This window comes from Rhea americana, unplaced genomic scaffold (genome assembly GCF_003343005.1).
Source record: "Rhea americana isolate MKP2758 unplaced genomic scaffold, rheAme1 scaffold_37, whole genome shotgun sequence".
NCBI lineage: Eukaryota > Metazoa > Chordata > Aves > Rheiformes > Rheidae > Rhea > Rhea americana.
The window spans coordinates 5,345,679-5,367,974 of NW_028186501.1; the positions used below are offsets into that span (position 1 = coordinate 5,345,679).

A 22,296-nucleotide genomic window follows, 5' to 3' on the forward strand; every position below is an offset into this window, starting at 1 on the left:
TCCCCATTTCTGCATACAGGTAGGGACTTAAATGTGCGGATTACAGTAGCGCATATGCAGTAATCATCTGCCTGTGCAACTACCCATATTTCCACTCCAAAGCCTAGGGCAGACAGTAGGTGCAGAGGCACAAATGCTCTAAGAAATGGACTGTTTAACCTAGCAGTACACTGTGTATTGGATGATCATGTGAATATTTGCCTATGTTCAGATGGGAAAATTGAGATATTAGCCACACAGAGAGGATAGTGGACAAGTCTGGATTAGAGTTCAGTRCCCTTTTTTAATTCTGTTCCAAGAAGGGTAATGAAGAGACTTCCACATTAATTCAAAGGACATTAGATAAGGCTATAGATCCAACACATAGTGCTGATTCGCCTCAATTACAAGCCAGTGTTTCTCACTGGAGAGAGATGCTGCTGAGTGGATATGACATAAAGGTGGAACTAAAGAGGTACAGATTTTATTCTCAGTTCTGCTGCTGCTCCAAAGAATAACCAGAGAGGAGTCATTTCATTTCTCTGTAGCTGACTTTCCCACCTGTAGCACTTGGGTACTGGTAGTTCCTTTGCACAGCATTCTGACATCTGCTGAGAAGAGATCATTTAAACAAACTACATACAGTTAAAACTACATTTGTGGATGTAGTTAAAATTATTCATCACAGAAATCCCATGTAGTCTTAGAAAAGGACAGAGGGGATGAACAACTGGAATTACAAATATGCATCATGACTGCTTTGTAGCGTGGTGACTTTCTTTGCCACATGTAACGACGAGTTAACAGCAATTATAACAGTAAGTTTGGAGAATGCCTTTACAATAAGTGCTCAGGTGAGGCAGTTTTTATTGCTGTTCATAAAAAAAATCAATAAAAGGCTTAAAACTATCACTGATCCTAACTGCATGAACCTAATAATCAGTGTGATAAAGTATCATTTACATGAATAGGAAATTGAATGGCCATTTCATTTCCTAGGTTTTTGTTGCTCCCATTCAATTGCRCGGATGGTGCTATTCAGGGAGACCAGCATGGTGTCTGTTTACAAGAGAACTTTGCAAAACAAAGACAGTCACGGTCAAAACTTTGTTGGTCAATTCAGTATATTTACATGGAAGACCTCTGAAGAAAAAAAAGTATTCTGAAATAGCCTCATGGGATAGTTCTGTCAGAGGTGGTAAGTTAGCAGAGAATGATCTCACAGCTATCTAGATTCACTATGGCCAGAAAAAGAAGCATCTGGTCTTCAAATAGAGGCTGGATCAAACTCTCCTTGTCCAGGCAAAATACYGGCATATGAAATAAAGCGTGCTGCAAGTAGAAAGCACTGTTGTCCCAGCCTGGCGCCAGAGAAATCAGACACAAACCTCTTTCCTTTAAGCAGTAGAGGATGTGCCATGGCAACAGCTGACAATACATTTTAGATGCATGTGTAATGTACCAGCTGAGCAGCTCCCAGAATTAATCAGATTTTTCATTCTTTAAGTAAGAGAATTGAATCACTTGGATTTACAATGAAGTAACTGAAAGCGCAGTTGGGACCAATGTTTTTAAAGAGTCCTTGCTATGCCATAACTTTTCACAGTTCAGTTGCTAAATTACACATTATAAAAATAAGTAAGTGCAATTGAGAGACTCTGTTAATCTCAGAAGTTTAAACATCAGCCTGTAATGACTGCTTTATATTGGCCCATAGTAAACTACTTTATGGGGCATGCAGGCGATTTATCCGCACGCGTATGTTAAATACCCCTGGGAATTTTCTCACATACAGAGATGAGGCCTGACACAAAACTAAATACGTACAAAACATTGCTGTCATTCACACTGCAACAGGAATGCCACCCAGTAAGAAGCAACTTTTACAACACCTAAAACAGATAAGAAACGATAGCCAGCATAGCAATAAGATGTTGCTTTTGGAAGTGCAGAATTTCCTAACCTGACAATCAGTGCGGATTCTGGAAACGTAACAAAAAACAACTGTCTCTTCGCAAAGGAAATGAGAGCTTAGGCATTGACTATAAATAGATTATAAAGAAGCATGGGTGGTTTATAGAGTAGTTTACAAAGCCAAGAGAATTTAGAGCCAAATTAGGTTCTTGCACATAAAAATTCCCTGGAATTTAGGGTGAGTTCATATGTGACTACTCATCCAGACAGTCTGGAGCTGGCAGACTGCATTCAGCTGCCCCTTGCAATTTTTCTCTCTAGTAATAAAGAAGACCCATCCAGGCTGACTCGGAGATCTCAAAACATGAAAAGACTTTTAAGTAAAGTAAATTTGATGGTAAAGAAGTCACAGAGATGATAGTGTCATTTTTTTCCTATAATTAGGTTTCAGAATAGTACCACAGTTAAGCAAGAGTGACTCAACCTAAAATTCATCACTATCTAAAGAGTCAGGTTTTGAAATAATCCGGAGAGAAAATACGATGCCACACAAGACAAACGTAAGCATACCCCGCAATGCACTACACGAACTACTTTGTGTAAGAGCATTGCCTCCCTCCAGCTGTGAAACGCTCACAAGTAATATATTGAAGAGAATTCTTAATCCTTTAGTGTGATCATTATTAGAGTATCATTCACCAGCTTGTCTGCAAACTGCTTTCTTCTCCCACTGACTCTTTAGTCTTACAACAATGCCTCATTTCTGGCTCAGAAAACCAACAATAGGTTCTCCCTGGAGCTTGTGGCAGTGTCTCTATGATCACCTGGCAGGAGGTAGCATAACAATAATTTGACAGGCATCCTCCCAAGGACACTCTGCATATCAGTCATGCAGCTGACACACTCCACACCCAGGAGCGCATCCAGACTTCAGAAACTTTCTAGGTACAGGCAGCTGCTAATGGTGGACCACGTGAAAGATAGCAGGCTTTTCTGCTTCACTAGTAACAGAACAAGAAACTACCTATTTCCTGTGAGGGTCCTTGTGATGTTGTTACACTGGTTAGAGCTACATCTGAGTAAAGCAAAGCATATCAGCTAATCAGGAGAGGGGTCTGAAGTCCTATTTTCAGCTCAAGAGCAAATCTACCAACTGTCACTTAAAAGAAAACAGCACTGCAAAAGCAAACAAGAGTTAACTCTTCATAATGTGAAGTTTCTCTTTCTAACAAAGAAAAACAATTACTCTTCAGATTTCTACATGAAAGCTTTAAAAAARGGGGAAAACCACAGTATTTTCACCACAGTATTTTATGAGGATGCACTGCTATTCGGCGTGGACAAAAACAACTAACACTTGCTGTCCAGAGTAAGGCAATTTATCTTGATCTGACTGTTCTGGCTTAACAAATTAAAATTAACTAAAGCCCTTGTGTCTTTAAATTGAGTCCGTTATTCTAATACGGCACTGAAAAGGTTAGGGTTTGTGTTACTCCTTCTCTTCATATAGTAATGAGACAACCATCCTTCAGTTTTATCACCAATGTATCAATTTTATTTAGAYCACTGGTATATAAAGGATGATCCATATCAATAACTTCAATGAAAGAAGAAAGAAAAATTCTCTCTTCTTTCCCTAAGTGAGAAATACAAGGATTTGCAAATCTCCAAGTAAATTTTTCTTSCTTGAAGTTGCTGAATGAAAGTCCTAAGGTCCAAGCAGCGACTCATTCCTGAAGCTTGGCATGTTACAATGCTCTGATTTTGTAGGCAAAAGGGAACTGACTTGGATTGTGGTTTCTGCCATTTGTAAAGTATGTTCAAGGTTCCTGGCAGCTTAACTGGCCTATTCTTAAATAAAATCCCTTATGAGACAGGAAGGCTRAACCATCATATACTTCACACTAGCTCAGTCTGCATAGCTCTAAGGATAACTTCCAGAATAGGTGATAGCAAGCATACTATAAGCAAAGTTCCATGATGAAGTCAGTTGAAAAAACAGAATTATGGGAAAGAGAGACTGAACTGCCATTTTTATGGACATAGGTTTGTGTGAGATCTATTCTAGCACTTAAGCAGTAAAACTAAATGAACTCACTCAATGTTAAAAATACCCAATAAATTTAAATAGGGAAGGAAATTATTTTGACTACAGAACAAGAGAGGACAGGTCACTAGTTCCCACAGAGAATAGTTTACCTCGCTGACACCAAATCCTAAGACATGGCCCAAGTCTTCCGCTTTTTCCAAAGGTATGTTTTCTGTAATATGGATTTATATCATTGGCCAAGCCTGTAACGCTCTGGACCAAATAAAGACCTACAGTCCTAATCAAAAGTCAGCAGCACTTCTTCCAAAAGCCTCTCCTGTGGTGTCGCAGCTCCCCCATGGGACCAGGCCATTTTGCCTGTGGTCTGTTTTACATTCCCAGGACTGACCTTCCGCCTACATCCTGCTTGCTAATGCAGATTCCTTAAGATCTCAGCAGTGAGACCTGCTGGATCAACACTTGATCAAGGCGTACAGACACAGTGGGTCCAGATGGCATCCAATGTATGAAGGCAGCTTCTGTATTTCTGTTTGTCCTTTAGGAAAATGGGAAGTGAATGCCAATCAGCAATAGAAGGTGTTAGTTCCAACATCAGAGAATAACATCCATAATATATATACTCTTGAATGACTGCAACTTCATATTGACAGAGTTATAAAAATAACATTGGCAACATCAGCTGCTTTTGCCTTTCCCCTGGCCCCTCCAGGTATACCTTAAAGACTGACATACTCCCTATGTAAGCTGACGAATCTTCTACACGAATAAAATAACACAACTCTGTCATGAAAACAGAAAACACCAACAATAATATAAAGGAGATTTTTATTGTCAAGCAGTATCACATCAAGAGATGTAAGCAAATGCCATTCTAACTAAAAAAGTGTAGGAGAAAATGTTCTAATTGCAATGAATTTTTGTTTCTGACATCTCTAAAGAAGAAAATATTTGGTTTTGCAGACAAGAAACTACAACACAGAAGTATCCTGTGACTGGAGCAATCAGAAACTTACAGGTGGCGGAAATAATTATAGGCAAAAGAAATCAGTTATAAACAGATCTCTTTACTGTTGTTTCTAACCATCTTTTCTTTTTTTTTTTTTTTTTTTCTTTTTTTTAGGTTTTTTTTTTTTTTTTTTTTTTTTCTTTTGGTAGCGAGAATTTGCAAAAAGTCACAGTTGGTTTTTTTTAGGTCTCACTATTTTTGGGACCAATCATCTGAATGTTTATTCTTTGAGTTGGCAATACTGGTTCTTTCCATTGAGAAGATAAACAATTAGCTGACAGAAAAAAAAAATAATGCTACAAATGACTTATGTTTCTATAATTACTCAAGTTGGGGGAAGCAAGTTTTTTTTTTATAAAATAAATTATGAAATTTCTTATTTGTCTAGTATTGGTCAAGCACATTAATACATCAAAGTTGTGAGAACTACTTTTTCTCCACCCTAGCCAGGAAAGCCATAAGATACAAAGCTTGAAGCTAACAGTGTAAGTACAGCTCTGAAAAAGAAAAAGAAATCAAACAAAAAAACCTCTGTTCAATTACTTTATGAAAAGTAATCCTGCACTATTGTACAGGATTAACCCATTGCCTTTTGAATAGCATGGTCCCTAACCCATTCTCTTGAAATTCTCTAATAGAACAAATTAAAGTGTAAACAACAATGAAGAAAACAAAAATTTCAGCATACCTTTCAAATGCAATAGAAGAACACAAATACCATGCTTTAGGGTGAGTTGTTGCAATCAAGCATTTTCTTTCAAGCARATGCTGGAACGCATCATTGTTCTTTGCCAAAAACACACCTGCTTGTTATTTTTAATGGAAATCGAAGACTGATTTATAATCATTGTGCCTTTTGCCAGTGAGATAGGAAAGATGCATTTAATGTCTTCCTCCAAATTATATTTTGACAAAATATCTCACACAAAAGTGAATGACCTTTAAGAGTGACCTCAGTTGGGTGGTTTAATCAGCAATTATAATGCTGAAATCGCTAATACGCATCCAGTAATTGTTCTTCTGAGTTACATCCAGGTACCTCCAATCGTAATGGAATGTGTATCTGCTGAACAAGTGCTGAAACACAAGCCTCAGTTTCACAAAGTAGCTATCAGCTGTATGTCATTGGGGAGGTTGCAGTGGCATAAATAATTTCCTTTTCCCCAGATAGCTAAATCAAGATAAACAAGGAAAATGGCAGTTAAATAACTAATGATGATTCTTTCTTTCTTTTTTTAATCAGCCTGGCACAGTATGTTTATCATGAGATTCTATATTCACTAAGTCAACAGAAAAACTCCTAGAACTGCTAAATCCTTGTTAAGATTATTTATTCCATAAAGCTTATTTATCCCATAAAGATACAGAAGTTAAGACAGTAACATTTACGCCAGATAATATTAATTACATATCCAAGAAATGCAATGGAAATGCTAATACATATCTTTAACTTGGAATGCTGGAGATGGTTTCCCCTGAGCATTCACCCTTGAGGTGCTGCCTCAACAGTCTGATGTTGTAACCTAGGTTTATTGGGATTGTGTTCAATCAGCCATTCAGCGAGCCAAGTCTGTGGAACAAAAAGAACATTTTCAGTGTTCTGAGTTTTTTTTTCCTATAGATTACCTGGGAGAAAATGGAAAGTATTATTTGAAACTTACAGAGACTCTCCTACTGTACTGAGAAATTAAGACAACCTATTTTTTAAATGTTATTTTACATCTTCACAGCTTCATTTGAACAATTCATACTGATCTTTAGAAGACAACTTTTCTTGATAATGTCTATCTTTGAACATTTTAGCAATACTTCAAACAATGAGAACTCTGTTTTGGAATGAGGCTGCAGAATATGCATAAAGGTGCTTAATGAAATATTACTTCTAATAACATTTACAGATACTTTATCTAATCCAATTAAGTGTCACAGTCTTCTGCACTGAAATCACTTTATAATGCCTAAAACATAAAAATGAAACATTGTTAATTTTTGAAATTYATTTTTACAGTTTTCCAGCAAATTGTATTCCAATAAAAATGTGGGAGGTAGGAATGTCTTGAGTTTTAACTTCATCTGCCAATGGTTTGGTTTGGCCTTAGGCAAATTAACCTCTTTGCCTCAATCCCTCCACTTGTAAAGAGACGTTTTTAACACATCCTTATTTACTTCACAAGGCTGTTGACAATTTGTTTCTGGAGTGATAAGTACAGCGAACTTCATACTCCACTGTGAAGTAGAAGAATTGATAGAATAGTTGACCAGCAAGGTAAGCAACACTCTCCTTGTAATTCCACATACATAAAGATTGGTTGTAAAGACTCTGAGACAAAGAAGCAGCGCACTAAGGCAATCCTCATAGGTTACTCAGTCAGCAATAGCAGCAGAGTAGTAAGAATTCTACTTACTACTTTTTTCCCCGCAGAAGCRGGGAAAAAATCCAAAAGCCCTTAGAAAGACTATTGAGAAAAATTAGAAATTTTTACATCACCTGAGCCTGACCAAATTTATCCTGTGTTCCTTAGGGAATTGTCTGAGACAATACCTGTGCTGCTAGCAATTATTTCTGAGAGGACAGGCAAAGTTTCTGAAGCCTGGGAAAGGTCCATCTTATAGAAGGGAAGAAAGAAGGGCCCAATCACCCAACTTCAGTTCCAGGAAGAATACTAGAAAAAAAAATCCATCAACGGTTTRTACTGTTAAGCAATAGTTAATATGTATTTGTCAAAATGAATCACATCAAATCAACCTTGTTTTCTTTCTGTGACAAGGTCACAGACTATGAACAGGGAAGGAGTAAGCATCGTGTATCATGTCTTCATTCTATTTAAAGCTATGGATATTGCTTCATGTGACTTTCTTACAAGTAAGGAAGTGATACATAGTCTAGATAAAGCTACTCTAAGTTATTACATAACTGTCTAGAGAACTGCTCAGGATGTAGAGGTTAACTGGAAACAGCGATCAAAGGGTTATAAACTGTCAAGGTAGGTATGACAGGAAAAAATCTGTTTTGTACAGTGYAGAGATGACTGAAGGGCAAAAAATGGTAACACTTCAAATATACAATAGGTTGCTGCAAAAAGGGAGATATCACATTATCTCTAATGTCCTCTGGGGAATATTAAAAAAAGTGTTTAAAATTGGAACACAGCAGACATAAGCTAAATTTTAGAGAAAGCTTTTCAACTAAGTATAATTAAGCACTGAAACAGATTGCCTAGGGAGATTGTAGATTCTGCTAAAGAACRGGCCAGACAAATATTTGTTAGGAATGGTTGGGTACAACTCATCTGGCCTTCGGGCAAACAGATGGAAGAAATGACTTCTTTAGGAACCTTCCGTCTCTATTTTTCAGATGTCTATAAYAACAGTGGCAGACATACAGATAAAGTGAAAGGATTATAAAACCAGAACAATCGCAGAACATTTAATCTGAGCCTTATGTATATCACCTAATACCAGAGATAGGTCTCTGAATTATTTTAAGCCTTTTTCTTCTGAAATGTATCTCTTAGAAGAATGCAATCTTGATTAAGAAACTGATAATGATGCAGAATCCACCACAACTGCCAGTAAGTTGTCACACTGACTAACTATCCACATTCTTAAAGAATACTAGTGTGAATGGCTGAACTTTGAAAACACAAAAAGAATTTACTATATTTTTTCCAGATGAGAGAAAATTAACTTTTGCTTAGGGTCTGAAAAGAAAGCATGAAACTATCTTTAGTCTTTCCACTCAGAACKGCAATTTGGATGAGATCCTTGGTTAAAACCAATAATTCATGAGAGGAGGGCAAGATGCATCAACTTGAACAACCAGAAAGGGGCCATGAGAATTTTCTGCAGGTCAGTCTGATCATTCCACTCAAAGTTAATACTCAGTTTCACTCAGAAGCAGCATAGTTTTGCTGGTGAACAGCAGCCCAAGTGAATGCTAATTAATRCATGTATAGCCAATTCCTTATCCTAATGGAGAATTAAATTGATATCATTGAATTAAATAAACATAATGATGACAAAATGTAAACAGCCTTGCTAAGAAGTCAACTGTTTTACTCAACTGCGTAGCTACTTTCAGAATGGCTAGCATCTAATCTCATTTAGTATCTAATGTATCATAGATATTTCACCTCAAACTTGTCTCAGAAGCAGTAAATTAAGACTGATACTTGACATTATATGAGAGCACCTGTTTACTTTTCTCGCCATCATATGTGAAACTTTAACAACTATGTGTTAGAAACATTTTTATAGAAGTCCCCTAAAAATACTGTCACTTCATCAAAGCTGATTTCATTTAGTTCTTGCCTTCATTTTACCYGTCAGCTAACCAGTCAGCTTCTTGGAAGGCGAATGTCATTCTGTCTACCTTATCAGCAAGYAGCTAAAATAGCAGAGCCTAGCCCTTAACAAAAAAGCAGCTCTTCTATTAACAGGGCACATGAATATTAATATAAAAAGTGTTTCACAAGTATACAACACAATACTGACTGATATACTGTACACACCATTGGATCTGCTGGCTTCTCTTTACAAAGCGCAGTGAGTCCAGCTAGTAAAGTAGGATTTACATAAAGGTTTAAGTAGTCCACAGCTCCTTGTCGAGTTGGAATTGGCTCCAGGATCACTGTAAAGAGTAACCACAGATGTTGGAAAACAACTTGYATAGTGTTTAAAATAGGCATTCTTTCAAAGGTTGTTTATATGTGATTCTGTATTTACCTCGATGTTAGGTAACATGATGATTACAATAATATGTAATGGTAGCTTCTCACACAACAAACTGCAAAGAAACTACTTGAACTCCTTTACAATGTCCCTGAGGTGACCTTACTAACTATAGCCTATTATGAAAAGTGAGGAAATCAGACCATCTAGGGAAACATCTACATCCTTGAAGATTTATTGGGRGTAAGGGAGAAACAATGTCCCCCAGATGTCCCACTTCCTTCTTGCAGTGTGAGGCTGGTTTCTGAATAGCCTGAAAGTCTCATGTCAGTCTAGCTTTGCTGTTGGGGTGAGGAAGAGAGATAAACGGTTTACATGAGGCAAGGTTTGTAGGGAAGTGAAATATATTTTATTAAATTAACTGAAAGAGCTGGCTTGCTTTCGGCATCTTTCTGTCAAAGACCAAAGTCACTTTTCAAATGTTACATTACAAATAAGGACTCTTTCTCAACCTTTACAGGTTCTATGGCCCATTTCTCTGGCACTTAACTCTGGAATTGCACTATCAAGTGAGCATCAGCAGCTGTTGAACAGGAATTACTCAACCTGAACCTAAGAAGAGAGTCAGTCTTCTCAAACCAACAGGAGCCCCTGGGCTGACTCTGCCATAAAACATGCTGAAGTATAATAGCTTCCTCACATTTACTAGCTTTGTCCGCTCCCATTCTGTTTCCAAACCACAGAGTTTGAAAAGCATAAGCAGTCCCTCTAACTATAATGGTTCTTCAAATAGATTTTAGTATGCCATTCATAGCAGAAAACAGCAACTTACATGGAAAGAGATTCACATTATCTTAAAGCAAACAAACCCCAACCCTTCTAAACCCAATTATATCCAGGGTTCAGACAGAGACAAGTAATACCTGGGAAGRACACTATTCTCACAAAGACTGACAATATATTAGTTACATCATTTTACCTTCTGGAAACATGAATCGAATCTCTCTTTCTGCTGAGGAAAAGTTATGACTGCCATGAAGTGCATTCCTCAGATCATCAGTGCCATAGATTGCTCTTAAACTAAAAGCAAGAGAAAGGAATGTTTGGCAGGCAACTGCAAATCCCTTTCAAGCCTCTACACTCTGAGGGCATATAAAAGCAATATATATGGACTAATTAACAAGACATTGGCTTAATGATTTTATTTTCAACAAAATAAGCTGCTAACTAAAATTTGTATGCATGCACTCAGCATTCTCCATAAAATGAGTGAACTTTATATACTAAAAATATCGGTGAAAAGCTTTGTTACACATAATTTCTAAGAGATAACAGGCCATTCCAGATCTGTGTTTCTGTTGTATGAAAGAAATAGAGAAATTCCGGTCTCAATTAAAAGAACGACAAAATCCCATGGACCTTTCAGTGAGTTACCTGTCAGGATGAGTTTCCCTAGCTTTTATGCTGTTTGATGGTCCAAGCAACTCCTTCCAGTATGAGATTGCACAATGTCTGGCAAGAACCATAGCAACCAAAGGTCCAGAACTCATATAGGCTGTTAAATTAGGAAAAAACATTTTTCCATATTGGTCTGCATAAAAGTTGCTACATTGCTCTGGGCTTAACTGGAGCTTCCGTTTCTATAAAGTGTAAAAGAAAAAAAGAAAAACTAATGAAGAATAAGAATAGTCATTTTAAACTTTAGTTTGAGAAAACATCAAAACATTTTCAGAACATTTGTAACTAGCTATTATTATCTCCACTATTATGTTTTCTCTAAAGTAATCTGAAAAGAGAAAATACAGCACTTTGGGGCCACACAGTTGTCTTACTGGGTATGGTCATATAGCCATAAAAAGCGTGTCTGCTGCATGGACAGGAACACTCATTCTAGTTTTAATTCTCCAGCAAGGATAACAGTAAACAGTGAAGTCACAGCAGCCTGAACTTCGGTATGGCCTGCCTCTCCACGTACTCAGTGATATTTTTGCATGCAAAATCTATAATACTGTTTGTTAACCACTGTTTTTAATTTTGCTTGCTAAATTAAGCTTGCTACCTAAGGTAGAATATATACATATACACACACACACACACACACATATATATATATATATATGTATGTATAATCCTTTGGTGCAGTCATGATCTCAGTTACAAGCTGGACAGATCCATATCTACTCTTTAACTAGGTGATTCTCCCAGACCTGGTCCTCTCTCTCAGAGATCCAGAGGAACAAAAGGTAAGTTTTCTTAGTAAAATAAGCAGGTTTCAGTTAATTAAACCCATCTGAGCAAGACACCACTTTAGTCACTCTTCTACAAAAAGTAATCTTTTAAAATAGCCAGGTGACTTAATGTACAGCCAGAGCACCGAATAGAAAAGCAAAGCACTAGAGTCAGGATTTACTTACTCAGCTACTTCAGCATCATGTTCTGCTTTTTCTCTTCAACCCACACCATTAATTATGCAGTTTTTCTATTTTTCATTCAGCATACTTATGCTTTATGATTTTCAGAACAGCTGTCTAGCCTGCAGGTGGCCAGGATTAGGACAAGTGTGGTAAGCTGTCATAAGGGCATCGTTGYAAAAAAAATAAAAATTGCAATAAAAAGTGCACTCCTTGAGACTGAAAGTGAACTTCAGAGTGGCTTGTGAAATAGGGGACATTCAGCGCTTACTAATTCCAGCGCTAAAATCACTGGCAGTATCAGAAGCTGCTATAAATATTTTTGCATCTCGTTCTCTTTGGGGATTCTGATGAATTTCCTACAAATAAAAGAAAGGGGGGGTGTAAAAAAGAAGGGGTGTGAAGGAGAGAGGGGCACTCACAAAAATTAAGAGAAATGCTTGCTATACATATGCTCCCTCTCTCTCTAAATATTGCTATTGCTAAATATTTCTATTTAGAAAGCCAGGCCTCGCTCACTGAAAGGCTCCGCAGCGCCGCAGGCGGCCGAGGGCGCTGCCGCGGGAGCCCAAGCGTCTTAGTATGCGGAGCAGAAGGAAGGGAGGAGGAGGAACAGAGGAGGAGGAAGAGGGGGAGGAAGGAGAGGGCGAGCCCCGGCGGAGGCGGCGCCGTGCGGCCCCGGCAGCCGCTGTGGGACAGCGCCACCCGGCGGCGGCGCGGCGCCACCAGCAGAAGGAGGAGGCAGTGAGTGCTACCTGCTCCTCACCCCCCCAAGCTGTTTCAAATGCTTAAGAGCCTTAAAAGACTTAAAAAATACATTTCCGTGCTAGTTAAAGAAAAGTTTTCCCATAACCCATTCTCTGCTCGAAACCACACTTTAGAGTCTTCTCAAAAAGCCCGCAGTTTGATACTGGTGCTCCTGGCAGCGTTTCCATCACCATCACACCAGTCCCAAAACTTAGAAACAAAAAGCCCGCGGTTTGATACTGGTGCTCCTGGCAGCGTTTCCATCACCATCACACCAGTCCCAAAACTTAGAAACACAAGCTCAATAAGGCCTACTGAAATGAAACATCTGCTGTACATCTAAAAAGCCACAGAGCCAATTTACAATAAAAACATCGGAAATATTTAAAAACATGTCAGATGTGTCAGATTCAATTAATTCTGGAAGTATCTGTTTGGCAAATGCATGCTATATGAAACACTGCGATACTAGAAAACTAGGCTCTCCAGAGAGTTACTCTGGAGAGTCAACATTAGCTGCAACATATGTTTGCTATATCAGAGCTTATGAACAAAGTCTGTGTTTTCCTGTGGTCAGCATAATAGTGAAGATGTCTATCAGCAAGCTCTGTTCCATCTCACGTGGTAGCAAAATACATCCTGCCAGTATCTGGCAGTGGTGGCTGGACATACGAAAAATACAAATGAATTTTTGGATATTATCCTACATTTACTAGCTTAATTGCTGACAGTTAAGCTAAGTATTTTTTTTCTGACTTATAAACCATAATTATTTTATCTGGAACACAGTCTGTTACCTGAATAATCAGGAATCCTGATCTGAGAATGATATCCTCTATTTCTTCTTCTTTATCAATGACATCTGGTTTGATGAGGGCCAGAGTTTTTTCCACAGAAATCTGAGGCTCGGGCATCACCTGCATCTTGACTTCTGACTAAAATTCAGGTGCTTCTTGTGTACTGCAATTACATCAGTTTGTGATAGTTGGCATTTATTGAGCATACAGTAAAGTATTGTGACATTTGTTGTGTGCTCTAGGAGTGAAGCAGGTTATCCCCACTTCAGAACACCTATGCAAGATTTTCTTTGGAACAGTTAGCATTCTGTAATTCACACTCTTGTTCGCAGTGCCGTGACATTTTGTAGAAAATAAGCCAATAATTAAATGATATTAGCCAAACATAAAATGGTATCAACTATTGCTAAAATTTCACCAAGTCAGAACAGCGCATGAGAGAAAGATAACTGTTACCACGTGCAACAGAGAACAAAAGCTAAGACTCCCTCATGGAAAGAAATACTGAACCACCTCAGGTGCAAAAAAAAAACAGGCTCACTGTAGTGCTCCCCCATCCACCATCTAACCACCACGTATGTTCTGCTAAACCCCAAAGCTGTGTTCTCATGCACGAAGATTGTGGTCTGGGGCCTGCTGCTTGGAGCTGGGCCAGCTGCGTGCCTCAGAGTATTTCTCCATTTTTATTTAACCCTTCTTTTCCGTAGCTGTCTCAGGCCATCAGTGAGCGCTCAGGATACCAAACCGTCCTGCATCGCGCAGAGCCCGCATGGCCTGGTTTCCTRTAGATTTGTGATCACTGCCTTTTCTCCCTCCACAGTCCTGTCTCTCCCCACCCGCACTGAACACCACACAGGATTTACCATAGGCACCTGGCTGCCCAGCCTGTTCTCTTTCAAATTAGGTTGCAATTAGACTTGTCCAGCATGCCCGAATCCAGACCAGTGTCCCCCTACTTAAGCGGGGAGGCTTCCCCCCAGCGCCGCGGCCGCCCCCGGGCGCCTTCCCGCCGCCATGACACGCACCTTCGCGCCGCCGCCGTTGCTAGGAGACGGGGCGGCGGGGCCGGCGCCGAGCGCAGGCGGCCRCAAGATGGCCTCCGCGCCCCTCGCGCGCGCCGCCGGCCGTTGGCCGCGGGGGGAGACGGGGGGAGGATCAAAAATGGCGGCCGGGGAGCGCGAAGGGCGGCGCCAGGCTTGGTGTGGCCGCGAGACGGCCCTCGCAGGCCTCGGATATGCGCTGGGTCTCCGCTGCAAATACTCAACAGCCACGTTTTCTAGTTTATTAGCACCTTAGGTAATAAGAGCACAAGCAAGGGAGTAATRCGATTTATTTAGGTGGAGGTTACCAAGTCTGCTTTCTCTGGGACATTCAAGAGCTGACAAGCTGTCTTCTCAGTTCACGTGCAGGGAAGAATAATCTTAAACTAGGCTAATTTAAAGACAAGTAGTAGTATTTATTAGATTAAGTGGTATTGTTGGAAAAAAAAAAAACACCTGCTGAGCACGTAAGCGCCTTTTCAGGTTACTTAATTACTGTTTACTGTGGGAGCATGCATGAGCACCTTTCTTGTTTATACACCCAATCAACATCTGTAGAATGGGGAGTTCAGTCTTCCAGCATACCAGACATCTTAATAAGTTTAAAATCCTTTAATATTATTTTCCTGCATTAAGTTTGAATTAAGGTTCTGTCCAGTGSTACTTGACTTTTACCGCAAAAAAGGGAGCATCTAATAAGAGAGTCACTGCTATCTGAGCTAATAAAACGTGCGACACACTCCATGCGCTCTTGCCATGGCTCTGCACCTCGGCTGCGCCAACGCCGTTCAGTGCCCGTGCGCCCCAGGCCTCCCAGAGCCGSGGGTCGCTCCTGCGCAGAGCGTGTGGCCGTATCCAGACCCGTTAACGCCGGACGTGCTTTGGGTTCACGGTGCCGGTCCGCTCTCGGGTGCCGCCGTGGACCTGGAGGGCGGAGCGGCGGGTGCCGCCGGCTCGGGCGGCGCGGCCTGCCCGCGCTCCCCGTTGGCCCCTTCCGCGGCTGAACGCGCGCCAGCTGGCCGGGCAGCGCCCGGGTGTGCACCGGCCGACACAAGAGATAACTCGCAGCCTCTCCTTCTCCAGCTTCGCCGCTGCGGGCCTCGTCCACCCCCTTGCCAGCTTCTCAAAAATTACAGGGTCTCAGTTATTACTAAGACCTCAGTCATTCTGTCAAACTCAGCTGGAACTGGCCAGTGCATTCAAGAGACTGACAAGAAAAGACGGATAGAAAACAGTTACATAGGCTTAATTTTTAAGTGAAGCCAAATAGCAAATAYATGCAGAGGAGAGGAGGTGACAGCTGACAAACTTTATAAGAGCTATAGATGCTGATCTCAGGTACCCCTGGTTAGTATCTTTTGTTATTTCTTTAACAAGTTATTTTTAGTATTAAAGAAAGACAACCCCACCACACAGTTTGCTTTAATTTTATTTTTCATTAAAGTTTTTTTTATTATTGGTTGGTATATCTTTAAGAATTCACTCTATTAAGTGAATGTAAAAGCAGAAACAAWGTCACATATCACTTACCAGCCCATTGGAAATATGCTTAAAAACAAAGAGAGAAAATGGTTTTCATTAAAATAAAAAATAAGTACAAGTTCCAAGAGGAAAAATACATGACTGAGTAATTCATGTAGAGACTTTCCATCATTAGTATAGGCGTATGGCATTCGTTTCTTTAACAGGGACAACTTATCTAATATATAATTTGAAAACATTGTAACCACAGAACTACACACAAATAGCAGGTAAAAAATATTTTATTATAGGTAGGCTGGTAGAAAGATTTGGGCGTTCACATGTTTTTCAGTTTATTTCCGAGCTAATTTGGCAAAAGTCCTTTTTTTCAGCGTAAATAAATACAAGTCCCACAGCCCTACCTTAGACTTGGAAGTGCAAAGGCCTCTGGAGTCAGCATCAGTGAGTGGCTTGAAATTATTACATAAGTGATGAATTTAATATCGCTTGAAAAACACTGATAACATTAATCATGTTCAATTTGTTTGCATTTTTTCCAGTTATCCAAGACAGAAAAAAAAAGTCTTTGCATCTGTATATGCCAAAGCTTCCCTACGAGAGCATCCTGTGGACTTCACTCCTTCTCCCCTTCCCTCCCTCCCCCAGGCCATCTTTCTGTGTCAGAATTTCTGCTCCTCGCTGTTTCCAGAAGCATTTCTGGAGGGCGGAGATTGTCTAATTTTAGTACCTCGGAGAATCCCTGGCTCTCCAATGAGCAGGCTGCTGCATCTGAAGCTTCAGCCAATTACCCTGGGTTTCCTCCTGCTACCCTTCCCACTATGTTTTAATAATACAGACTYAGAAATTTAAAGTGCCCCACATTCTAAGTGAAAATAGTGTTATGCCTTCACTAACAAAGATGCATCTTTTTACAGTAGTAGAAGCTCTGACTCTTTGGCTAATCATATACATATTGTCATTTTAGCATTTGAAAAGACATTTCTGGTAGCTAAACAGCTGCTCTGAAACATCCTCCCTAACTACAGAAGGCCAAGGATGTGACTTTGTCATTACAATTTTGCTCCCCTCACCCTTAACTCRATGTAACAAACATCAGTTACAACTCTGAATACTTCTCTGAGCATAGCTCTGCTGCTGTATCTTATCTGTTAAGAGGTTTAACAAGCCTTAGTTGCCTTGCTTATTTTTAGCTGGCACAGAATATAACAACACTGAAAGATTCTGCCTGCAGGTGCCTTTGCATTCCAGTAACAAAAGATAAGTACACTTCTTAAACGAAAATTAGTTCATGCCTTTTTATTCTACTAGTGCAAGAAGGTGGAGAAATTAATTACCTGTAGTCTGTTAGTTTGGAAAAAACCCAAGAAAATAATAATATTTTTATGAAAAATAGCTTTGCAWGAGAGAAAATAACAGTAAAGAAAAGCTAATGAAATAATGACTAGTTGCATTGATTAAAAGTGAAGCTTACATACCTTTCAGCTTTGCCTTTTAATGTTAAGCACCACAAGCACTTACTTGTTTTAGAAATGTTTTGCTAGCTATGCATTTATCTCACGCACAACTTTTTTTCACCACTGATTTCTTTGCTTCTGTCTTTTAGTATAAATTCTGCCTTACCTACCYGCAATACTGGCTTACCTTCATCACTTGCTTCATCCATTCTCGCTTTTGCAGTGTGAAGTGCCCCTGACGGAAATCCTGTGATCAAACTCACTTCCTCTACTGCAAGGCTGTTCTTTCCTCCATTTCTGCCTTCTTGTAAAGAATTCTACTTCTCCAGCTTAACCACACRCTTGTAATCCTAGCTAGTTTTTCACTACGCTGACTAACCCCTGCCAAGTTTTCCCTTCTGTTTTCCTCTATGAGCCATCTCACCATTTTCTTTAAAGATCAAATTAACAAAGCATTCTCTTGATGCTTTCTCTAAGTAGCAAATAAAGTCTTATCTAAACACCTTATGTAATGCCACCACTGGCCCTTTTAACCTCACCCTATTTCATTTCCTCTCTGTCCCCTCTCCCCGCCTCCCCCAGCATCCATACAGATAAGCCCTGGTCTCTTCCACATTCAGAAGGGAGGAAAAGAAAGGGAGGGCAGGAGAGCTTTAACCAGAAGTGTCTTTTCATCTGACTTTTACAAGTCTTCCAAGCAATCTGTCTTCAAGCTCTGCCTTTAAGCCTCTCCAAACCTGATTTTGCTTCCTCTAGTCATTGGAAAGATTCTCAGCTCGAGTAACTCTTCTCTAGCTTTTTCAGCCACTGCTAATGTAGTCAGTCATCCTCCTATCTTAATTTTTGCAATTATTCTYGCCTATCACTTCTTCCCCAATCACTATTTCACCTTGGCTTGTCAGTACTTTTTCCTCGTATTTCTTTCCATTGTCTCCAAGAGTACTGATGAGCTCTGCTCTTGGTTCCCTCCTCCCTTTCCATCTAGCTCATAGCTCAAAATCCTAATTGGCAAATGCAGATGTGATTACCTCACATTAGTGTCTCCCTTTAAGCTTCTGGTGTCTCCTGTTGCAACTGAAGTCTTGGTAATGAGCTTGTTAARAGCAATGAGCTGACTGAAAACCAACCATCTTTTTGCTGAGTTAGTTTACAGCACTGTGCAAAGGAGTGGGTGGAACCTCACAGCCAGGAATGCGGGGTTTGGACTCACATTGGTCTAAACTTCTGTGGAGCTGCAAGCCAAGCTATGATTTGTGTTATTTATTGACATGGCTGGGAATCCTGCTCACGCTTTCATCGTTTCAGTGAGTGCTGACATCCTTTCTGCTGTTTCAGCAAATAAATCATTCATTTCCATTCAGAAAACTTACGCAAAACTATTTTCTTCGTTCATTGGTTTAACTATGTCAGTTCTCCACATCTTTCCAAAGGCACAGCCTTCTCTATCACACACAAAACTGTTAGTCTTCAACTGCAAGCCCATTCACACTGTTCCAGTCCTACTTACCCTTGGTTTGACAGTGAAAGGTTACCTCCTGTTTCCCATCAGCTGGTACAATCGAATTGCCATTACTGCATTTCCAAATAAGCACCTCTGTACTTTATCCCATCTTGTTGCTCAGGATCAGCTTCCCTTGAATGCCTATAAATACAACTTCATCCTCCTTCCAAGGCAACTACATACAACACAAAAGATACTGCCTTATTGTTTTCTATAAATCTCTGCCTCATCTGCATCAAGATATTCCTTCTTGGCTTTCACCTAACCTATAAGCTTTCTAGACCACAAACTCTCTCTCTGCTGTTGTTCTACATGGTATTTAACATCATATTGCCTTGAATTATCCCTGAGCTCAGGGATGCAAATGATATCATTCAGTCTGAGTAATGTATGAATAAACACATACAGATCTTTTATATAGCAAGTTACAAGACAATCAGTTAAATGAGTTTTCAGAACAGCTATGATAGTTCTTTTCTGTATCTGGTGATGTACGTAGGAAAACACTTAAAGTAGATATTTCGTTTAACTGAAAACTTTTAGAGTAAATTCAGAATTAAGCAGTAGGTATAACTGTCTACGTGTCACCTAGCTAGCTAGGTTTGGAGAAAATCTGATCCTAAATACTGTCAGTGCATTTTTTTTTCAAAAAGTAGAGTAATTTCAGAAACATAGGAAGATTACCAGGTTGTTTTTGAAGTTAYATTGCCAATTTTTCCTTAAATCTATATTCTCTTAAGCTTAATTCCATGTAGCATAAGACATCACTTTTGCCATTTTTACTTAGTTTGAGCTCTTATTTTCATCCATTCCATTAAAATCAGTGGGATTACTTGCATAATTATTATTAGTAAACCTATTTGTATATACTGTGCATAAGAACTAAATCCGATAGATGCTCTATATTGAAGGTATTTTGTATATGGTAGGCAGTCTCTGACCTGAGATGCTTAAAATTTAGACAAGACAGAGGGGAAAGAGAGAGATTACACCAAGAATTTCAGGGCAGTGAATAGTCTATTGGTTCTCTTTTTCTAAAGGGGGAGAGGAAAGTAGAAGAATCAAAACAATGAAAATAATAGGGAAGTATAAAGAAGATAAAGAAGAAAAGAAAGAGGCAATACAGACTAGTATGATTTAAATCTGGTGTGACTAGAGAGCAAGGACAGGGTTTAGAGTAAACAAATTTGGTAGAATGGCAAAATTAGGCCTAAGATCCTGAAGTACATACATAGTTAACATTCAGTTGGATTTCAATCATCATCAYGAATAACCACAGTAATTACATGATTAAACAAATAGCGAACAATGTCTTTTTCTCTCATCAGTAAATGTATCATGTAAGGATTAACACCCAAGAAAGTTGTGTGTCCTTTCTTTGATTTTTTTTTATTAACCACAGGCTTTGAATGTGGAATGAAACACAAGACCAAAACCCAAGTAGAATACTAACAAATTAATATCTTCATGAATTGAGCATTAGTATGTTTTACTGCTTGTATTCTTTAAATTACTTGTGTTGACCATTTTTTAGATTGCTTTAGTACTTCTGCATTTGTAAGCAGCAAAAATGTGAGAAAAACAGATTTACCAGGACAAATAGCCAATATTACTGAGGATTTAAACTCAAGAAATAAAACCAGCTGCAATTCCAGTAACAATATTATGCAGTCATGTTGCACATGTATATGGGAATCAAAGCAGAAAACTCAGCTTGGACTAGTTAAAATGATGCTCATGGCTTGTACCACAAGCACTACAACAAAAACRTGGCTTGGAATTCTTGGCCATAGTGGGGAAGGCCAGGACTATTTTTTCATATGCTCTCAGAAAACTAAGTTCTTTTATTATTATTATTATTATTTCTTAAAGGTCTGACTTATAGCCTGAAGCAATAGAATGTTTCTTTCTTTTCTTCTTTTCTTTTTTTCTTTTTTTTTTTTTAATTGGATCAGGCCCTTAATCTGAACAAACCATGCTGATTTTGTGTTCATCTTCAATGTTCTGCTTATTATACTGGTATGAAGCTTACAACTCCAAATACAATGGCCTCTAGTTTAGTTTCTCTAAGGTGCTACTTAAGAAAATGAATCCAGTAGAGGACACAAACTGCTGTAAAGGCAACCTGCTCAAGGCCAACCCAGATCCTAAACTAGATTGCTRAACAACAAAATGCATCACCACTATTTATTTTTATTTGGAAGTAGCCATGTGCGCTCTTTCTGAATTGTAGTTGCAGGTGCAAATATGCACGTTGAGCCAGAGGAGCTATTTGCCAGAGGGGGGAGCAAGCAAATAATAATATATGCATTCATTACTACAGAAAGGTAGTAACTGTCACTTTTTTACCTGCAAGTACTTTTTTTTTTTTAATATGTGGTGATACGCCTTGACAGTGTCCATAGTTAAGTGAGGTATTTGGAAYAGTAAGTTGTACAAGAATTTGAGGTATGATTACAGTGTGTATGTGCATGTGTGTGTTCAGCTTCATCAACAGAGTCGATATATCCTTGGGCAAACGGAGTTAAGGCCTACACATACACTCAGGGCTCCAGCTCCCAGWGTTATGTAATATCCAAATCTAAGTTTCCATTAAAAACAATAAATTCTGGCGCTCTCCRTTGCAAAACCAGCAGAGCTGGAAACATTAAGTAAATCTCTGGTACTGGAGCAACTGAGTCAGCGCACACACCACACCTCAGGGGAGAGCAGAACAGCTCTGGAAGTAAATACGCCGCTCCAGCCAGAGGCGCCTTCCCCGACGCYGACCGGGGAAGACCTGCGGGCCCGCGCCGCTGCCCTCCTCCCGGAGAGGCGCCGCAGCCGCKGCCGGGCGCTTGCGGTTTTAGACCTCGCGTCGAGGGCCCGGTAGCGCCTGACGGGACGGGGCAGGACGGGGCGGCCCGGCCCTTCCCCGCCCGCCGACAACGGCCGCGGCCCCGCGGGCCCTGGGGGAGGGGGCAACGAGAGGCGGCGTCCCGGGCCGCCCCGGGCTTCCGCAGCGGGAGCAGCGCGGCGCGCGGCCTCCTGCCTCCCCTCGCATCGACCGCGGCCGGGAACGCTCCGCTCCTCCGCGCCGAAGCGGCAGGCGCGAGGCCTCCGCTCCCCTCCCAGCCCGGTCCCGTCCGCGTCCCGCGGGCCGCCATTCGCCTCACCCCGCGCGGCCCGGCGCGGCCCGCCCCCCTGCCGCGGGGAGAGCCAACGGGAGCCGCCGAACGGCGCGAGCGACAGCGGCCGGCAGCCA

At 40.2% G+C, this 22,296-nt stretch overlaps 1 protein-coding gene across 1 annotated transcript; it reads right to left on the minus strand.

The window, feature by feature from the left end:
- Positions 1–5,028: 5,028 nt before the first annotated feature.
- NME5 (NME/NM23 family member 5) lies at positions 5,029–14,548 on the minus strand. The gene is made up of 6 exons (XM_085312654.1): positions 14,439–14,548; positions 13,576–13,738; positions 11,055–11,260; positions 10,600–10,700; positions 9,461–9,579; positions 5,029–6,519 (listed from the first exon to the last, which is right to left on the minus strand). The coding sequence occupies exons 2-6, from the start codon at positions 13,699–13,701 to the stop codon at positions 6,433–6,435; spliced, it is 639 nt and encodes a 212-aa protein (XP_085168780.1). The 5' UTR covers positions 13,702–13,738; positions 14,439–14,548; the 3' UTR covers positions 5,029–6,432.
- Positions 14,549–22,296: the final 7,748 nt, after the last annotated feature.